Source organism: Rana temporaria, chromosome 2 (genome assembly GCF_905171775.1).
Source record: "Rana temporaria chromosome 2, aRanTem1.1, whole genome shotgun sequence".
In the NCBI taxonomy this organism is placed as follows: Eukaryota; Metazoa; Chordata; class Amphibia; order Anura; family Ranidae; genus Rana; species Rana temporaria.
Window position 1 is genome coordinate 260,291,607 of NC_053490.1, and position 21,846 is coordinate 260,313,452.

Sequence of the window (21,846 nt, forward strand, 5' to 3'; positions counted from 1 at the left end):
GCGCCACCCTGTGGGCAACTTCTTCTGATGTCTTATGGTTAGCATTGGTTCGGAGAATGCGTGTTTGTACTTTGGATTTATTTCCCACAGACTTGTGTACACACGATCGGATAATCCGACGCACATTTGTTGTCGGTCAGTTTTAAAGCATGTTATAAAAAAACATTTATCGGAAATTCTGACAACAATTGTCCGATGGAGCATACAAACGGTCGGATTATCCGTCAAAACCCTGCCATCACACATTTGTTGTCGGAAAATCCAATCGTGTGTACGGGCTTTAACCCCCTCTCGAACCGCACCACTAAATTCTGCTGTCTTCAGCATCTGGAATACTTCTGGAGTGTGGGATTCCTGGTCCCCTGCCAAGCCCTGTGATTTTTATGCACATCTACCAACTACATCACTACAGGACACAGCGGCGACATAGGGTCAGATAAAGGAACGAGCTGTATTGATGGGGGTGTGGTATCTGACACACAGAAGTGGCGAATGCAGAACATTTTTCAGCAATTTAAAGACAGCAGAGCTTGGTGGTGCAGACAAGATACCAATGCTTTTTTCGCAGGCTGGTCTTCATTTTATTCATGTAGCAACAGAGCCACTTTAGAAGTTGCACCTCAGTCTTTTATACAGTTTTCCCTTAACTTAAAAAAGTTGGTGCCGAGTTAAAAAGAGAAAAATCTCAGGCTCTCAGTCATCATACAATTTCCCAAATAACAGTACAACTAGATATCATAAGTGACATACAGCCGATTCACTTGTCTTTAGGTTCTTCAGTTTGTTTCTGAAATTTCTGGTGGACGACTCGTAGAGTTGTGAAGAAATTTCCCAAGAAGTGTACAAAAAAAGGGAGACCACACATTAGAACCTACAAAGAAAAAAAACAAATGATTTATTTTGAAGGAAAAAACAATATAATGTGCGTCACAAAAACCTCAAACCGGCTTTTAATTTTAGTGAGGCAAGGATTACAGTTGAAAGGGAAAAAAAATAAAAAAAATAACAGGATCACTGCATGAATACTTCCAAAAATGACTGTTATTGGTCACGATAATAGCAAACACAGCCTGCTTAAAGAAGAACGTGACTGAGGAGAAAGCACAAGCGCTAACATAAGTGTAGTATGTATGGATGTTTACTAGAATTAGAAAAACTCGGGAGGATGGTGCCAGTGGATTCTGACGGCTCCAGGAAGCATCGGAATTCACCGACATCATCCTCCAGAGTACAGCAACCGCAGAGGCCACCCAGCGCCCCACTCTGATGATGTGGATACGTCCAAGTGCTCAATGCCCAATATGATTTACCTTTAGGAGTACCAGTTTTTCTAATTTTATTATACATCCATACATACACTTAGGTTGGTGCTTGTGCTTTCTCAGTCACACCCTAAGCAGCTTTTTACCGAGCTTCCACTCATGCAAGCCTATGTATGAACTGTAGATGAACACTTTGGACTTTTTTTTATTTGATCCTAATTTGAGAACCCCAGGTTCATTAGTACTTGCATCCTTGTGGCAATCCCCCCCCCCCCCCCATGTTTTTGTGCTCTAAGCAGAAGTCTATCATATATTGTTTTGTGATACAGCACCAAACACATTAGTAATGTGCATTGTTGTGAATCTGATTACCTGCAAGCTGCTGCTTCTGGTAAAAATCAACCCAGCAGCATCTCCTTCGTAGTCAACTGATATTGTCCTGATTGGCCGTCTTCCAGCATTGCAAAGTTTAACAGCAGCCACTGCTACTGAGAAAAGTTGCACTGCTCGCCCGCTCCCTTCTGCCCTCACTGGTATTTATATTGCGGATATCACTATACTCCCACAACGTGTGGAGGAGACCCTGTCATCCAACTGCTCTTCCTCAATTCAAGGAATTGCATTGCTGGAAAATGATAGTAGGAGTCCTGTGAATGGCGGAGAGGGCAGAAGGGGGCGGGCACAAATAATTTGTTCAGTAGCAGCAGCTGCAATTTGCCCTCACAGCATTGGCAGAAAGCCAGGACACTATTCGGCAGCTGTGAAGGAGTAATTGCAGGAATGATTTTAAACAAACAGCTACTTGCAGGTAATGGGAGATGCATTGGAGCAGCATTTGGTAATTGGAAAGGTAAATATTTACCTATTCAGCCTCTATGAATGAAACCAGGATTTATGAATGGAGGACAGGTGGATGATTGAAAGGTTATCCCCTCCATTCAGAAATCACATTTCATTTCTCTTTGTTGAAATAAGCCTGCATGTTCAGCACAGCCATGTGTGGCAACTATAAGGCCTCGTACACACGATAGGTTAACCAGAGGACAACAGTCTGATGGACCGTTTTCATCGGTCAAAACCGATCGTGTGTGGGCCCCATAGGTTATTTACCCATCGGTTAAAAAAAAATCCAACTTGCTTTAGATTTAACCGATGGATTCCTAACTGATGGGGGAAAAAATATGATCGTTAGTAGGCACGACCATCGGTTAAAAATCCACGCATGCTCAGAATCAAGTCGACGCATGCTTGGAAGCATTGAACTTCGTTTTTTTTCAGCACGTCATTGTGTTTTACTTCACCGCGTTCTGACACGATCAGTTTATTAACCGATGGTGTGTAGGTGCGACGGACCATCAGTCAGCTTCATCGGGTAACCGATGAAAACGGTCCATCGGTCCGTTCTCATCAGATGGACTGATCGTGTGTACGAGGCTTAAAAGCACTCTGCAACAATCCAGAGTTCTTATGTTCTCGAATACAGTCAGTCAAAGGCTGGCCATAACTCCTTTGCAATTCCAGTTATATAGGTGGAAATACGATCTATAGGTGGCCCTGCAGGTTGACAAAAGTCAATTTAAAAAAAAACGACTGAGCCAGGTGGCACATTTTTGGCCAATCCATAATGCAATTATTATCCCATTATACAACCAATAATGGCAAGTGTGTTTATTGTGGACCTAACTGCATTGAACCTAAAGCACAAAACAGAAAATCAACGCAATATAGCTTACAGTTAATATGATGTGTCCCTTATTCTTACGTGTCTGCTTTCAGTAGAAATTCCCATCTGTCCTAACTTACTACAGTATCTTTGAATGGCACAGGATCTATGAATGGAGGGGGAAGAGCTATCAATCATCTGCCCTCCCTATTCAGAGATCCTGTGTCATTCATAGAAGATGATGTAGTACTGCTTCTATATACAGCAGATATGGCAATAAAGGACAGGCATTATTGGGGTCTTTTGATTAGAGCACCCGGCAGCCCCTTAACTGTATTAACACCTATTGCACTGGGGGTTAAGTAGGACAGATGAAGATTTATACTAAAAAGGTGGAAGAATCAGGACAAGGGACACATCACACCAACTGTCAGTTTAGCTAAACTTAGTGTTAGGCCCCTTTCACACTGTCGGACCATTCAGGTCCGCCTGTCAGTTTTGACGGCAGACCTGAACGGCCGCTCCATGCAGTCCTATGGAGCGTCGGATGCCAGCGGAGACATGTCCGCTGACATCCGACACCATCCGCCAAAAATCAGACAGATGGCGATACGTCCCCATCTGTCCATGGCGGATCAGATCAGGTGAGATCTGATAAAAACGGACATGCTGTCCGTTTTCATCAGATCTCTCCACAAGAGACAGCGGAGCTGCACAAGCCCCTCCCCGCTCAGTGGGCAGAGAGGGACTTGTTATCCACCGGCTCAGCAGAGTCCAGAAGAGGCCTTAGGCTTTTCCTCTGCTTTAAACTCTATTCTTAAAAATATTCTTCCCTGCCTCCTACCTATACTGCATACTTATTTTTAGTCCACTCTGGTTCAGTCAGGTGATCCTGCAGCTCCAGCTCCCCTGGGTCAGTGAGCAGCTTCTGCAGGAGAGGGAGTGCCGACAATGGCTGGACCATAGGATTCTATAAGTGACATCATAGCCCTCCCTTACACGGGGGAGCTAAAGCTGCAGGATCAAGTGACTGGACCGGGCTAAAAAAAAAAGGAACTGCATAACATGAAAAAAAATGTAGGCTGCTCCAAATTAAATGACAATTGAGTCAGACTGTATAACACAATGGGTATAGAAAAGAATCACCCTCCTCACCCTAATCATATTTTGTTGCTTTTCAGCCTGAAATGAAGACAGGCACATTTTTTTATTGTTTTTTTTTTTTAAATAAAAGGACTTGTCCCAAGCCGTCGGTCGCTTTTAAAATTTTGACCCTTTTTTCTGTGAAATGGTAGGGGTACAATGTACCTGCACGTCATTTCAGGCGCGACGACGGCACGCTGCGCTCCACGGTGGAGCGCACGCCGCATCCTCTGTGGCTCTCCGGTGCTCCTGTCCCCCGACACCGATTACCAACAGTCTGCTACAGCCTACACTCTGGATGCCCGCCAGTCAAGACTACTGCAGGACCCCAGGCACACAACCATTTCCCGATTGCCTACATTTCTTCATTTTTGCCTACCATCCACTTCTTGTTTGTGAGTAGGCATTTTTCATATGTATATTCATTTGATTTTATTTCAGTTATTAAATTTTGGCTTACTGCACTCAGATTGGCGCACTCTGTCTTTTCTTTTTGATTGTCCCTTTGATGCAGTGAAGTTGTCTTGTCCTCTTAGCAAAAAAAAACATCCCCAAAGCATAACGTTTTCACCTCCATGTTTGGCAGTGGGGATGGTGTTCTTGGAGTCATAGGCAGCATTCCTCCTCCTCCAAACACGGCGAGTTGAGATGATGCCAAAGAGCTCAATTTTGGTCTCATCTGACCACAACACTTTCACCCAGTTCTCCTCTGAATCATTCATAAGGTCTTAGAAAACTTCAGACGGGCCTGTACATGTGCTTTCTTGAGCAGGGGGACCTTGTGGGTGCTGCAGGATTTCAGTCCTTCACGGCGTAGTGAGTTACCAATTGTTTTTTTTCGCGACTATGGTCTGGGCTAATCCCTCACCATTCTCATTATCATTGAAATTCCATGAGGCGAGATCTTGCATGGATCCCCACGATTGGCAGTTATTTTGCGTTTCTTTCATTTGCGAATAATCGCATCAACTGTTGTCACCCTCTCACTAACCTGCTTGGAAATGGTGTTTTAGCCCATTCCAGCCTTGTGTAGGTCTACAATCTTGTCCCTGACATCATTGGACAGCTCCTTGGCCATGGTGGAGAGATTGAAATCTGATTGGTTGCTTCTGTGGATAGGTGTCTTATACAGGTAACAAGCTGAGATTAGGAGCACTCCCTATGAGAGAGTGCTCCTAATCTTAGCTCTTACCTGTATAGAAGACACCTGGAGCCAGAAATCTTGCTGATTGATAGGGGATCATGTACTTATTTCACTCATTAAAATCAATTTATAACTTTTTTGAAATGCGTTTTTCTGGATATTTTTGTTATTCTGTATCTCACTGTTAAAATAAGCCGACCATTAAAATTTTAGACTGATGGGGGCAAACATACAAAATCAGCAGGGGATCAAATACTTTTTTTCCCTCACTGTAAATGACCAAAGCTGATCATAGTTGAAACTGAAATGGATTTATGTGCCATTGAGAATGTGAGTAACTACATCTGATTGAGTTTAGGTAATTTTTAGGAGGGGGGGCAATACCTTTTCCAACTCAGTGATTGTTTTTTTTCCTGCCATATTTGTGTTATACATTTATACAGCTGGATAAAACAAAAAAAAAGTTGGTCTTGGGCCCCTTTCACATGTACGGATCCACGCGAGGATCCGTACATGTCTCATCCGATTGCTCAGCGGGGATCACTCCGTTGATCCCTGCTGAGCCGACAGGTGACAGGGCGGTCCACGCACACTGTGCAGGGACCGCCCTGTCAGATCTCCGCTCTCCCCTATGGGGGGGGTCAGATGAACACGGACTGTCTGTCCGTGTTCAACCGATACGCTCTGCAGATGGATGGAGAAATAGGATTTTCCTCCATCTGCAGAATCAGAGCATAGTGGACACCGATGAGATCGGGTGTTAGCGAATGTTCATTCGCTGACACCCACTATCTCAAAGGGATACACGCATGTCCCTTTTTCATCCGTAAACGGATAGATGAAAAAGCGGACATACGGTCCCTGCATGTGTGAAAGGGACCTTAATTTCAGGGTGCAAAGCAACAGAATGTGATTATTTTAAAATGGGAGGCGATTTTTCTCTATACCCACTGTACATGGCTACATTTTCCAAATTGTGGATCGACAACTTCAATTATGTGTTGCTTTGAAAGTCTCAGATTCATAACAGAGTGGATACAAAGTATGACTTTATGATACTGTATCTATACGGATTTTTAATGAGGAAATCAATGGTTGTTGCATTTACGTGAGATCTTGATCAAGTTTAAATTCCCCAGGGTACTTATGGGCAGAAGTTTTTTTTATAGCTTTCAGTATCATGTGATTTTTGCGTTTACATACCTCAGCGGTTTGCATTATACATGTTATTTTCTGTAGGGTATAGTGTAGTTTTGAGTCTTCGGTAGCTTTTTTTAAAGCAATTTTGAGTATCGTTGTCTACACAGAGTTTATTTGAGGATGCACTTTGTGGGGCAGTATCACCATTTCATTTTGTAACATATATTAAATTAATAAATTAAATTAATAAAAAAGTGGGGACAGACATATACAGAACATGCAATATTATTAAAACCTTTGGGTACATAAAAGCTAAATATAATGTACATTACCTGCCATTCTTTGCACTCTGGATGCCTGGCTAGTTGGAAGAGTGTGATGGCATTATAGAGCTGCCAGAACTAAAAAATAAAAACACCTTTTAAAACAGCTCAGACTAAACTCACAAAGTTTGCACTGCTGTGTTTAATATTACAGGTTAGATTGAGTCAACAAATGCAGTCCATTGCTATACATACCTGACCAAAGAAGAGAAATGGCAGAAGGAAGGTCAATCCTCTCCACATCCAGGACTGAAAGCCCTCTGGAAACATAGTCAGTACATCAGTAATACAGCAGAAACTTTCGGTAGCATAATGTCAAGTTATCACAGGACTAAACTAGACAATGCTCACACATTTAGGGCTTGTTTGCACCAAATGCGTTCGGGCCAAGTAGGCAGCCATTTCATGTGCAGCCCCAAAGCATAGACAAAAGAATTGCTGTAGTGTGTGCTGTAAAAAACTGCATGAACAGTACTTCATCTTAGCACAGTAGGTTGCAAAACCACAGCAGCGAATAGAACTGTATTAATGGTCACTTGTGACATTTAAAAAAAGTTATGTAAAAAAAAAAAGTAATCAGTAGGAAGTGACGAACTGGTTTATCGGCACCCCAATAAATGCAATTAGCTTGCTGCCGTGTGGCTCATTGGTGTGAATGAGCCTTTACAGTGTATTTTACCCCAACATTTTATATTCATATCCATGTCAACATGCGCTTCTATGAAAAAGTGTCCCCTACTCTTTGTATAGCTTTCTTTGTGTGAAATACTGGTGATCCTGCCAGTCCCATACTTTCCTAATTCAACCACACTAGGACATTCAAGCACATCTATCCCAGTGTGGTCAGTTTTCTTCTTTGCATTCTACTTGGGAGTACACCCCACTACACAGCTCATCACTGGGAAGATCTGTGCACTGCTGTTTCTCTGCCTCCTGCTGGCATGACCACTGCATTCTCCTCCCCCACCTCACTAAGCCCCTTATAAAGAGAAGAGCACTTGAAAAGCAAAAATATATATATTTTTTCCTCTTGTTTTTTTGTTCATAGCACAAAAAATAAAAACTGCAGAGGTGATAAAGCTCTATTTGTGGAAAAAAAAAGGACATTATTTTTATTTGGGTACTCAAAAGATCCGATTTCACCCAATTGCGAAATTGTCCATTAAAGTAACGCAGTGCTGTATCGCAAAAAATAAGTAAACCTTCTGGTGCTGAAGTGATTAAAATAGAAATGAATGGCAAAACATTTGTGTATAGATTATAATTTTTTTTTTTTTTTTTTTTTTTACCTATACACAAATGTTTTGCCATTTATTTCTATTTTAATCACTTCAGCTCCAGGAGGTTTACTAATTTTTTGTGATACGGCACTGCGTTACTTTAACCGACAATTTCGCAATTGGGCGAAATCGGATCTTTTGAGTACCCAAATAAAAATATTGTCCTTTTTTCCCCACAAATAGAGCTTGATCACCTCTGCAGTTTTTATTTTTTGTGCTATGAACAAAAACACGACAATCAAAAAAAAAAAAAAAAAAACACATTTACTGCTATATATTTACTGCTATAAAACATACCCAATAAAAAAAAAAATGTCTTCATCAATTTATGCCAATATTTATTCTGCTACATATTTTTGGTAAAATAAATCCCAATAAATGTTTATTGTTTGGTTTGTGCAAAAGTTATAGCATCTACAAACTATGGGATATTTATATTTAATTTTTCTAGTAGTAATGGCAGCGATCAGCAACTTATAGCGGGATTGCGATATTGCGGTGGACAAAGACAGCTGACACTTTTTGAGGACCAGTGACAATACATACAGTATTCAGTGCTAAAAATGTGCACTGTCACTGTACTAATGACACTGGCAGGGAATGGGGTTAACCTCAGGGGTGATCAAAGGGTTAAATGTGTGTCTAAGTTAAGATTACTAACTGTAGTGGATGGCAAAGGTCTGTGTTGCTACTTAGCAGAAACACAAGATCAGTACCTTTTCCTCTGACAGAATCACAATCTGCCTTGCTTACATAGGCGGAATGGCGTTCTGCCTCTATACTGTGTAATCGGCGGGCGCCGGCAGACATCGAGTCCACGACACCCACCGTTGGGCTCCTGCTGTGTCCAATCACAGCGGGCGCGTGCGCCCCAGAACCGGAAGTGTCAGATCACATACTAGGTATGTGATATGGCATAGAGTGGACGCTCTGCAGCAGTAAATGTACGTGGGGTGGTCCGCAAGTGTTTAAACTAAATGTGTTACTATTGTAATTTTGGGGGGTTAATCACAGGGGAAGATTTTATCTCAATGCGTTACTAAACCCACTAAAGTAAAATGAGTCTGTATATGCAGTAATCCTGTGTAATGTGTAAAAAGGCTGTTTAATCCTGTCTTCTGATTTTATATGACCTGGTTACCAAGACTTCAGACATACAATACAACTAACTGTATTTTATACAAACTGTTTTAATATATAGAGACTGAAAACTGTTCTGTTGTGCCAACTTGTATCCACTCAAACCCGATGTTCCCTATACCAAAGGAAATCTTCACATTGATCTACATTATTTGGTTAACACAATGTTTCATCCACCTACCCACAGTAAGGTCCATATTATGCCTCTCCCCAAGAGCTCGTAGTCTGTACAAACAGCCACTTTGGTAGTAGTATTGCAAGAACTGAACAAAACCTGCAGGAACAAAAACAGCTTAACAAAATCAAAACATAAAAGACACACGCACAAACACATACCCAATATCACACCTACTTTGATACATAGAAAATGAAAGGAATTGGTTTCTGAAAATCTGGTACATTAATCCATCTGGCCTAAAAGAAAACAAAAGCATTTTTTTTTTTTTAAACTGATTAAATCTAACCGATATTAAATCTTTACCTCGTATTTTAGTCATATTTATTGAAAGGTACTGCCATTTTATCACATGGGTGGGAAGCCAGTTAGATTTGGGGACCTTCAAAAACAGCCCATGACTACCCATTACCCTTGGTTCACAACTATGTGTTTTTAGTGCGATTTGCAGAAACATACTACAGTCAATTTAACATGGTTTCCTGTAGATCACATCTGTGCATTATGAGCTGATGTGTGTTTTGGAAAGGGTCAAGGACTTTTTTTCCTCGCAGCAGATTGCGTTTTGCGTGTAATAGTCTTCAATAGAACTGCAGCAAAAAATGAAAGTGTTGCATTTTGTGTGTTTTTTTTTTTTTACCCAATAGGAATGTATGACAGTTCTGTTCATGGAGTCTGACTTTGATGGAACTTTTCACTCTCTGGCACTCAAGTAACAAAGCCGCATTAAAGTAGTGCAGGAACCGTTATGTTCCCAAAGTCACTTTAGAGTTAGCAGCAATTGTTAGGATTAGGGTTGGCGGTAATTGTTAGGGTCAGCATGCTAACCCTAGCAATTACTGCTAACCCCGACTCTAACCCAGAGGTGCTACAAGAACCCTCAGGGCCCCCAATGCAACAAACCATGATGGACCCCCTTGACCCCTCTCTTCCATCCGAGTCCCAGGCTTCCAATTTTGGGAGAGGATGCATCGACATCCTTCCAGAACCCTACCTCCCACATTTCCCCTGGGACGTGCATCCAGCGCAATTACAGCAGCTCTTTACCACGTGATCAGCTGATCACATGTAAACAGGCTTGCTAGTTATCGTGCAGCCCTTTCCTCCCATTGTGTGTGTGTGTGTGTGTGTAAAGGAGAGGCAACAATGTCAGTAAATAATTTACACCGATTAGTGACCTGATCATCAGTGCAGCCCATCAGTGCTCATCAATGCCACCCATCAGTGCCACCCATCATCGCTCATCAATGTTGCCCATAGGTGCCACCTCAATGGTGTCCATCAGTGCTGCCAATCAGTGCTCAATGCCCATCAATGCAGCTTATCAGTGTCCATCAGTGCTCATCAATCCCACCTATCAGTGCTCATCAATGCCGCCTGTCTCCTCAGCACGGCACTAGTAAAGGAACCTTTATGTGTCCAAAGTAGCATTTTAGGGTTAGAGCAGTAACTACCAGGGAAGTGTGAACTTGTTAGCTTTACACTTGACTTCCCGCAGAGCACACACAGGTGGAGAGAGAGTCAGGAGGAGAAGGAGCAGACTGGCTGTCTACTCTTCCCGTGCGAGAGAGGACGGAGGACAGGAGACAGTATTCCATAGAACACTGGCTTTGAGCTGTATAAGAGACGCTCTAAGCTCAGAGCCCTGCGACTAGTAACCAATCTGGGGTTACCCCCCCCCCACAGTGGCGGAATGGCAGGGCGGCCAGGTCGCAAGTGCGACTGTTGCGACCCTGGCAGTTACTGCTCTAACCCTAAAATACGACTTTGGACACAAAGGTTCCTTTACTACTTTAAAGTGACTTTGATGCTACTTGAGTACCAGAGAGTGTAAAGTCACATCAAAGTCACACATCCCGTGAACAGAACTGTCCTATTGGCAAAAAAAAAAAAAAAAGCATCAAGACTCGTAGGAAAAAAAAAAAAAAAAAGCATCAACCGCAACCTGCATTGATGTGAACCTAGCCTTAAAGCAGAACTTAAGTCCGGAAGCCCATAACAGCTAGCAGGCAGGGCTTTTGGCACAAAATGTCAAAGTACCATTAATAAAATGCAGACATCTTTCAATGTCCCCTTATGTGCCCCAGGACCCTAAAGTCTAAGAATATGGAAAGCAAAGTGGAGAATTTTCTTGATGTGCAGTGGCACTTGTACACAAGAACACTTTACCCAACAACACTGGATCTCTTCATTCAGCACATCTGCTTATATATACTCAAAGTGCAAAGTTGTCTTTCCGTATTTAACGTACATTTGCAACAAATTTGAATATAAAACATTCTTTATGTCTTTTGTTCTTTTCAGTAAAAAATTAATAGGGATTCTCAGTGGTTCCCTCCGCCGCTTGGGCATTATGCTCCCCCACTCGGCTTCTTGGCACAGTGGGGAGATGTGAGTTTTTTCCACTATTCTCCCCATTGTGCTTCCACAGTAAAGCCTTTTCCCAACTTGGCCACTGGATGGCAGCATATTCCATGCCGGCGGCATCCTGTGAACACCCCTGAATGTTTAGCGACGTCACATGCCTGCGTGGTCTATGCCATGCATGCGCGTGATGTCATGTGTTTACGTCGGAGCTTGCCTTCTGGAACGCAGAGGGAGCCACACAGAGGCCGCAATCATGGCGGCAATGACCCCAATTAGAGGGGGTAGGAGGAAGGCACCTGAAAGTAATTCATGCAATACCAAAAAGATATTTAAACCGGCAGCCTCCAGCAGATCAGTAGGTGAACTCTGGATATCAGACGATGAACGTATAGGAGAATATGGGGTTTTCAAGTAAGTGCTGCTGTTGGATTTACCAGACCAATTGGTTATTCACACCATATTGTGTTTAGCCAATATATTTCTTACCAACCACTGATAATACCACTATTTCTTCTAATTCCAATGCAGACATGACTTTCACCTCCACATTTGATTAACACTTTGGCAAGTTTCACATTTATGCTTTGCTGAGGTACTGGTTACCTCACCATTGTCTCACCCCCTAAAAAGGGGCGTTTTCATCATACACTTGTAAATATAAATTTCATTCCCTTTTTTCCATATTTCCATTTGGTAGCACCTATCACTCCAAATGAATAGCCTGTCATTTAAATATCACCGGCTAAACCCTTTGTCTTTTGTCCTTGGCACTGCTAATTTTCTTTGCACATTACACTTTTCACCTGTCCCACTTATCACATCCCTTTCACTTGATCTCACCCTCACTACCATCATAATCTGATGTTAGGGGGCTTTAGTCATATTTTTACTCTATTCCTATAGCCCCACTACTTCAATAGATCAAGCATAAACTTATACTATATATCAATTTGATACTAATAAACCAAGGATTTGGTCTGGTTCCAAAAGGCAGTACAAAAAACCCTTAGCTCCTAATTATCTAATCAATCACATATTGCAGGTGCTGGGCCTGCTTCCTCCTATTATGAGTTTTGAACTTGACTCTTCGTAACCTCCTGATGAAGACCACAAATGTAGGGGTTGAAATGCATTGGGGTGCTCATATGTAATGTACACATGTAATGCAAATAACCACATTTTGCAATGTGAATTTTATCATTGATGGATGTTCTTGTTTCATATTCCAACCGGATCTCATATTTGAAAAATAAAATTTGTTGCACTTTGTGATAATAAAATATTGAAAATGCTTACCTATTAATGGTTATTCTGCCGCTTTAAAACCCCTTGGGGAACCATTCCATTTTTAAACTAGTTTTGGGGTGTGCAGCTTCACTGACTCTCATTCATGTGTTTTTCCAAATTATGAAATTGCAATATTCACACTTGTTCTGGGTAAAAACCTTGCTAACTAGTGAAGCCAAAAGATAGGTGGACAGAGCGCTAACAATTTCTAGAAAAGGTAAGCAATGGTAGCTCAGGCATTTCTACCAATAAAACCCTTAGGCCCCTTTCACACGGGCGGACCGTGGAGGTCAGCCTGTTTTTAGGCGGACCTGAACAGACGCTCTATACAGGTCTATGGAGTGCTGGATGCTCAAATCCGCTAAAGTGTGACGGATGGAAACCCTATTTTCCAACCGTCTGGCGGATCAGATTGGATGAAAACAGACTCTACAGTCCGTCTTCATCCGATCCCCCATAGAGGAGAGCAGCGCTCTGACAAGTCGGTCCCTGCACAGTGTGCAGAGACAGACCCGTCATCTGCCTGCTCAGCAGGGATCGACGGAGAGATCCCTGCTGAGCAAAGCAGAGTCCGTACACAGACACGTCCATGTGAAAGGGTCCTAATAGTGTGAACAGGGCAATTTTGAATTAAAAGGAAATCCACACTTTTATGATCTATGTAGCGGTTATCAGCCTTCCTCAAATGCCTGTACTAAGGCAGAACTATCCAGACTTCCAGCCTACGAAGCAGGCATATGGGTTGATTTACTAAAGGCAAATATACTTTGCACTGCAAGCACAGTTGCTCCAGAGCCTAAAAAAACTAGATGAAGCTTCACTTTGCAAAGAATACCCAATCACCTGCAGAAAAAACAAACAAACAAAAAAAAAAACAGCATTTTTGTTTGTACACAATTGAACGATAGAAATCAGCAGCGCTTTCCCTCATTTCAGAACTTCCCTTCAGATCTAAAGCAACTGCACTTGCAGTACAAAGCATATTTGCCCTTAATAAATCAATCTCATAGCCTAGAGTAAACCATCACTGCATGTATTCTCAAATATGGAGGCATGATCCCTAAAACACATACTAGTGGTTGACTTTTCATTCTGAAGTGCAAGGAAAAATCCAGTTTACCAAAAGGCTGCGATATATGAACTTACCAGGTTAACATGACACCTGAGAGGAAGGTGGATATATAATGGTTTAGGACCCACCAGCCTTTAATTCTGTAGAAACAAACACAGTATAACGTTAAAGCTTTCACATATCTCATGAAGCACAAAGCTCTGCTACCCACCACTCAGCAGGATGGCATAGGTCCATCATGTATAACTTGATTTCTAAAATGCAGACCCCTATGATGTATATTTTCGTGACCAGAGTTTTTTTTAATAATGCAATTTTGACATATGGCAAGTGCACTGTAAGGCTGCCGTTTACAGCATTTACTGTAGTAAAGAGTAAGAGAAACCAAAAGCCAGTCTATCAGCAACTATAATAACATTTACAATTGACAATAGTCGGGTCCTAAAATGTAAACCTCCCGGGCATTAAAGCCCACTTAAAGAGCCCCTGGGAGGTGGTGCAGCTTCTGTATCATGTGGGCGCTGTGAATGGTTCTTACAGCTGTCACGATAAACGAGCCCATCCTGGTGGTTTCTTATTAGAAGCCTTGACCGAGCGTTGTTGGTGACAGTTCGGCCAGTGTACTGAGGGCATGCAGTGAGCGCCCTCTTACCACAAAGTAGATATTTGCCAGCACACCATGGATAAACAAGGTAGCGTCCAAACTGATTTTATTGCATGATTACAACACAGAGCATTGCAAAGTTTCAGAGCCACGCAGGACCTCTTCGTCAGGGATCTTACCACAAAGACCTCAAGCTGCATGTATGTGGTGACTTGGCATTTTAGCCCATCTTTGTTACCACATGCATATTTGCATTACGCAGCTGGCAAGAAGCCAACTTACCGACAAATGTTAAAATTAGAAAATGGCCCTCTTTTGCCCCAAAAGGGAGACACTTTAGAGGATAACTATGCTGTCCGCAAAAAAGGTAACTTGCACAATACCCCCATAACAATTGCCAAAACGACAGGTATCGGGGTATTGGTGAGCCATCACCTAATATCAGTCATAATGGTTGGATGATTTACAGGAATAGTTCTAGACTAGGGGCATTATTTAAATATAAACGTGGTATGGCTGCTGCACTGCATCCAGGCCAAAAAAACAAACAGCCATAAAATGCTTTGATATACAAGTGCTTTGGATTACACGCATGTTTCTGGAATGAATTATACTCGCAAACCAAGGTTTTACTGTATAAGAGAAAAAAAAAAGTAAATTTTCACTAACCTGGAACCATTATTGATTAAAATGCTTTCACGGATTGTAAGTGTGCAGTAATACCAAACCAATAAAAAGTTAAATACAGCATCACCCACCCTGAAAGACAAAACAAATACATGTATATTGCAGCAAGGGGTCATTGCTTACAGTCATCACACTACATTGCTTGTACTCGGCAGCATCAGAATCAGACTGACATCTTTGTTAAATAAGTAGCCATTTTCAATTAAGACAAAATAAAAATAAAAATTTTTTACATGTAAAGCCACCCCCCTTTTAAACAGATCTTAGTGGTGTCTATAATGAGGTTATCCCACCCCTCTCCTCCCAATTCTCTGCGATAAACTTGGAATCCCCAGACCTCATTTCAAACCTTACAGTTTCTGGTGATCAGACAACCGTTGATAGTAATTAATAATAAAAGTGTGGCTCCAAAACAATTCCCACTGAGAATTCAATGGAATTTGATAACTATTGACAGTAGTATCCGATTTATTTTGTAATAAATGATCTGCTACAAAATTGTTAAAGGGTAACTAAGGGAAAACAAATAAAGCATATATAATTGTGATACAAGTCATACTGTAATTGATTGTTAATAAAAATGACCTTTCCTTTTCAATCTGCAGCCATTGTCATATTCTGTAAAATGCAATATGGCTACATGGAGGTGTTCTCTACACAGAATGCCCCCCAGAAACATAAATTTTATGCTTGTGTAATTGGCTCACTAATTTTCCCAGAAGTCTGCACTAAGATGCATGTTAAATTTTTGGCATCCCCTGCAGCAAAAAATTGCATTTTAATGAGATAATCCCAATAGGAAAATCATGTCTAAAAGGGATGCAGTCCTTGCAATTTTCCTCATTAGAGCCCTGCAGGTGCAGCAGCTGATTGAGAATTATGAAACCACTCCCATTAGATTAATTTTCCATACGGACACAGCCAAACACAGGGATTGCTTCAGAATAACAAAGGTAGGAATCTTTGCAATGTACATAGATCACAAAGAGGGGAATTATTTTTTCCGTTTAAGGATTGGTCCACTGGATTTGAGTTTTTAGTCACGAGGGGACCTAAACAAGCCTAAAATCTCAGGTCTTATAGCCCTCCCTCTTTACCTCAAGTTTTAGTCATTTGTGTATTAAAAAAAAAAAAAAAAAAAGAAGAAGGACATTCCTTATGATAACAGGATGAGGGCATATGCAAGAACAAATGTGAAGAAATCAATAAGACGATGGTGGTATTTGGCTCAGCCTACCAGAAACAACCATATATTGAAATATTTTGGGCAAGCTGACCCAAATGGACTGTAACTTTTAGCATGTGTGACACAAGCAAAAGAACTAGCAATACAAGTAATTGATTAGGATCAATTTAGAGGCAATATATCATCCTTACTAATACTAGCTATTTTGATGTTTATCAATTACAATACATTAAGCTCACCTGGAATTCAGCATAAAGCGACATAGAAAGGACAAGACCAGAAGGATCATGGTTAGGTATAGTTTGAATTTTTCATACTCATCTTTGTAAGCAAACCTGATAAAATAAAGGGATTTAATGCAAATAGGACCAATATATAGACAAAAAGAATAAAGCTTAAAGCTGAAGTTTAGGTATGGCAATTATTTTCATAGTTGCATTGGTCTAGCTTGGATCCCACAGGCGTGACACAAACATAATTATTACATTGGTCCAAGCTGGATCAATGAAACTATAAAAAAAAAAAAAAAAAAAAAAAAAAGACACCTAAGCTTCTGCCTTAAAATGAACAAGGCATCAGATATATGTTGTGTGCATGTATGCTAAACAATGTGTAAGTGCAACACTTGCATTTACTACATCAGAGTACTTTGACAACACTTTCCTGCCTTTCTCTCCAAAAGGAATCCTTTTTGTTCAGTCATCCAGCTTTAGAAACTGCTTCCTAGATTAAAAAATGCTGGCTCAAAGATTACACAATTATGAAATTCTGGCACCTGTGCAGTTCTTTGCTGTGTTCACAAATATCGGACACATATCAGTCCCTACTACAGCCTCTGTCTGTAAATTGCTACCATATGTGTGTGCAAACCATTGCATTAGGGTGTGCACCCCAAAGCTCAAACACACATGCCTTTCAATGCTGTACATGGCAGTGAATGGATGGGACGTGCTCTGTGCTGAGCAGCTTCCTGTACATTCACAAATTGAAGCATAGTAAACACGGTCTACTATGCTTTAGTTATGCATGAACACAGTGAGTGTTTATTTAGAAAAAGGAAGGCACTGGTAAATTCTTTATCCTGAAATGTCCCCCGCAGCAACTGGGGGAGAGGAGGGAAGCCAGCAGCACTGCAGGGCCAACACGGGGGGAACCGGGCAGTAGGGGGGAATCAGCACTGCACATAGCGATTAGGGTGTGCCCAGGCACACCCCCTGTGAACATCTATGATTGATACAAATTTTGATGCAAAGTCAAATTGCTGGGGGGAGAGGCGATTAAAGAAATGCTTTCTTGTGCCAGCAACAGACAAAAGTCTGGTTATTAATTAAAAAGTACAGATTTTCTGAAAAGTCATACTTTTGTCATGCATTGTGACATAGCAGGAATTTAAAAAAAGCAGAGATGTAACTAAATACAGTAAAGGCCCCTTTCACACGGACAGACCGTTCAGGTCCACCTGTCCGGACCTGAACGGCCACTCCATACATCTCTATGGAGCATCGGATGTCAGCGGAGACATGTCCCCTGACATCCGTTCCGCTAAAATCTGACGTATGGGGATACGTCCCCATCCGTCCATGGTGGATCGGATGAGACCTGATGAACGGACATGCTATCCATTTTCGTCCGATCTCTCCATTGGAGACAGCGGCGCCCGACAAGCCCCTCCCCGCTCAGTGAGCAAAGAGGAGCTTGTCATCCTACAGCTCAGCGGAGATCATCGGACAGATCTGGCGCAGTCTGCCTCGTGTGGAAGGGGCCAAAGGGTCCCCTGAAGTGCCTTATACTTACTTGGACTGTTTGCTTAAAAGAGTGACATTCACATTCCCCAATACCAGACTCAGGTATAATCTGAAAAAAAAAACACCAGTTAGTTAGGATACACTTATTGTTTGAGAAGCACTTCCAATTTTCAACCTCTTTCACTCACATATTAAAGTTTTATTCAGTGTACAAGGAAAACAGCAGAACCACCAAGTACAAAGAGCAACCAATAGGTATTTATCTTACTACAGTCAGACCAATGCATAATGGATTGTGACTGGTTGCTATAATCTTTCCACTTTTCATCCATATGGAACACATTTATAGGCATTATCCCAATGCGTGTCTGGCAGCTACCACAACATGATGAGATCACACTTCAAATCCTCACATCAAATGTCCAAACTTCTACTGTCCAAGCCTCACCTCAGCATTAAAAACATGGTCATTCATCGAAAGGAATGTTTTCCAAGAACTATAGCATTTGAGGAGAACTTTTGTTCGAGAGGGAACTCTTTATTTCGGGCCAATACACACTTTTGCAATGCGGTGCGTTTGTGGTTACACCTGGTAAACCTTGCATGCTGTGAGACCCTCTGCAATGTACTAAGACAATGCAGCTCTGATGCACATGCAAGGAATGATTAGGATGCCTTAACACAACGCATAAAAACAGCAAAGTGTGAATGGGCCCTTAACACTCTATAAAATTATTACAGAACAGAATATGGTTAAAAAGAGAAGTATAGGAATGTATTTTTTTTTTTTAATCATGCTTTCCTAGGTGGATGTAGCATCAGTCCCCTGCCAGCTCTAAGGCTGAGAACTAAGTGATTGAACACCACTGATCACTGAGGAGCGCCATATGCAAAGAGCTGGCGACAGTCAGTCATCGCATCTCTGCTCTACCCCCCCCCCCCCCCCCGCTCACTGGAGTGCTGCCGCTGTGGAGGGCTGGGTTGGCCGGCTGTTAGCATGCTTCAGGCATGCGAGTGGATCCCGACCATATGGTCGCAGTCTTTTCTGAGCCTGGACCGGCTCTGTGACTTAAGCCCACTGTCTGACACAGGAGTGCAGAACGAGCGGCACTTCTGTGATCCACAGGAGAAGTACAGCCAGACAAGCTTTGGCTATACTTCTTTAATGAGAATTATTTGCAAAAAAAGACACAATGAATTCAGCTGGCCTTTTGGAATGACTTCTGCTTTATAGTAAAGGTGTCTTTGGGATTTTTATAAAAAAAATGGCTCTGCAAATGTCTCCAGCATCCCACAGCGATCATAAATAACCCTGGTAATGTGCCAAATACATTTATTTCCGATGATCGCCAACTCCATCTAGTGGTCATATTTTCCTGAAATAACTAAATAGGGGAAAATACTGCATTATTCCCACTAAATGGAGCAGACGATCATGGGATATAAAAATATACACAATACGTTGATTGTTCATGACAGCCGTGTCAATTTAAAAGTGATATTACAGGCCTTTTTTAAAAATAACAAACATATTATACTTGCCTGCTCTGTGCAGTGGTTTTGTATAGAGCAGCCCAGATCCTCCTCTACTAGGGTCCCCTGCCAGTACTCATGGCCCCTCCTCTTCTCCGAGTGACTCAATAGCAAGCTTCTTGCTATGTGGACACCCCCTCCCAAGCCCTACCCTGTGTGTCCATAAGACACAGAACGGGGCTCGGCTACACCCCTGCTCCCTCCTCACTGGCTGTGAGCCGTCATTGAAAGCCGGGGGAGCCAATGGCTACTGCTGCTGCCTCTTAGCCAATCAGAAGGCAGAGACCCGGGAGAGCAGCCGCTCTCGTGCACATTGCTAGATCTTCATCGGGCTCATGTAAGTATGGGGGGGGGGGGGGGTTGTGGGGAAGCTGCATACTGAAGTTTGTTTTTTTACCTCCAGCCTTTAGAACAGATTCAAACAGCAAATTTTTCATAAAAAAAACACCTATATGTACTGTACCTTTGTCTATAATACTTTTATAAAATAAGTGTACATTTTTTTTTAATTGTCAGCAACTACCTTAGTACCTAGAGACAACTTTATTGTACATTGATTTTTACAGACATATCAATATTTTTTTTCTTCACTGGAATAACCATGTCTCCTGGAACATATATCCCTTACCCGTTTTTCTTGGGTAGAAAGGATTCCATCTCAGAAAATGTTCTCTCCCGCAGCTTAATGTTTTCTTGTATGTCTTTAATTTGGTTGTTCTCATTTTCTTGGCTGTCTTTAACCCTGCATACATGTAAAGATGTCAGGATCCTAAGAACATTACTTCGATATAAAAAAAACAGTGTTCATCATACACTTACTGAGACACAGAAAACAGTGCAGTTTGGATGGATTGTCAGAAATTATCTTTAAATCTTTGAAAGATTTCTACTATAAAGAGAAAAGACCACTACAGATTGTTGTAGCTACTTGGGGTACACCCTGGGAATAGTGCAGGTAGGGTGGGCACAGGTCAGACCTTCCAACATGACCCACTATAGTAGGTACGCAGCACTCCTAATCTTAACATACTCAAAACCTCAACTTGACCAGGCCTAAAAAAAAAAATTTACTCAGAAAGGTAGAGAGGTAATTAGAAGCAAACCATCTTGTACCTACTGGAATGGGTCGTCTTGGAGGCTCTATGCAGTAGTTATGCCATCTACCTTGTAAAAGGAGACAAGGCTGTTAAAGAATATGTAAACCCAACATTTCATACTCCTGATATGCGACTGCTGTACCATGTACTTGTATTAAAAAGCACCCGGTTATCTTTGTATTGCTTTCTTTGTGTGAAATCCCTGGTGATCCTACCAGTCTCAACTTTCCTTTTAAAAACTGACCACACAAGGCATGAGAGCACAGCGTGATTAGTTCTATAGCTATTCTGGGAACTCAGCCTGCTTTCCTCTAATGATCAGACCTGTCCTGACACGTTCCCCCCTTTCACTGGGAAGTTTAGTGTGATGCCGCTTCTCCTCCCCCCAGTGATTATGCAGCCGAGAACAGAGGTTATATGATCACTTATACATTTTTAATAAATCTATACACAAATGTTTTGCCATTCATTTCTGTTTTAAACTGAATGGGTTGTTTTACAAGGTGAGGGTTTAAAATCGCTTTAATTACAGGCAGCAATGATTCAGCACTGTAAGAGGTAAGGGCTAGAAAAGCTATTGACTGAAAAAAAAAGCTAAAGCCCTGTGCATGCGAGGTTAAAGTGGATGTAAACCTACACTCATCCTTTCTAAACTACTGCCATGTATCCTTACCTGTCAAATGTCTCCCCTCTGTTATGAGACCTGAAAAACTGCAGATTCTGTGGGTGGGTCTGTTGTCTGGAGCTCGGTGGGTGGAGTCGAGATGTCAGTAGACTCCCTGCCCTCCTCTACATTCCCCTTGTCAACATGCATTTTCTCCTGTGTATTCCCTACACTAAATTCTGCTATGATCACCAACATCCAGTCAAAATCCAGAAAAGTAACCACATGACTTCAGAAAAGGAGTGGGGGTGGGAATTAAAAAAATAATGCCTGTCTCCAGGCTAGTGCATGAGATATGTAAATAACCTGTCATTCACAGCAAGGGGGAAGAACG

General features: G+C 41.8%; 1 protein-coding gene across 1 annotated transcript in view; it reads right to left on the bottom strand.

Annotated features, from left to right (window-relative positions):
* Window positions 1-206: 206 nt before the first annotated feature.
* Window positions 207-21,846, bottom strand: part of TMEM120A (transmembrane protein 120A) — a 39,133-nt gene continuing 17,493 nt past the window's right edge. Inside the window, exons 3-12 of the mRNA XM_040336854.1 lie at window positions 20,380-20,493; window positions 18,268-18,327; window positions 16,713-16,808; window positions 15,270-15,359; window positions 14,071-14,136; window positions 9,448-9,509; window positions 9,277-9,369; window positions 6,871-6,935; window positions 6,685-6,753; window positions 207-871 (exon numbers count right to left, since the gene is read on the bottom strand). Of these exons, the coding sequence (XP_040192788.1) occupies window positions 758-871; window positions 6,685-6,753; window positions 6,871-6,935; window positions 9,277-9,369; window positions 9,448-9,509; window positions 14,071-14,136; window positions 15,270-15,359; window positions 16,713-16,808; window positions 18,268-18,327; window positions 20,380-20,493 (829 nt within the window). The 3' untranslated portion in view covers window positions 207-757. The remainder of the gene's footprint in view (window positions 872-6,684; window positions 6,754-6,870; window positions 6,936-9,276; window positions 9,370-9,447; window positions 9,510-14,070; window positions 14,137-15,269; window positions 15,360-16,712; window positions 16,809-18,267; window positions 18,328-20,379; window positions 20,494-21,846) is intronic.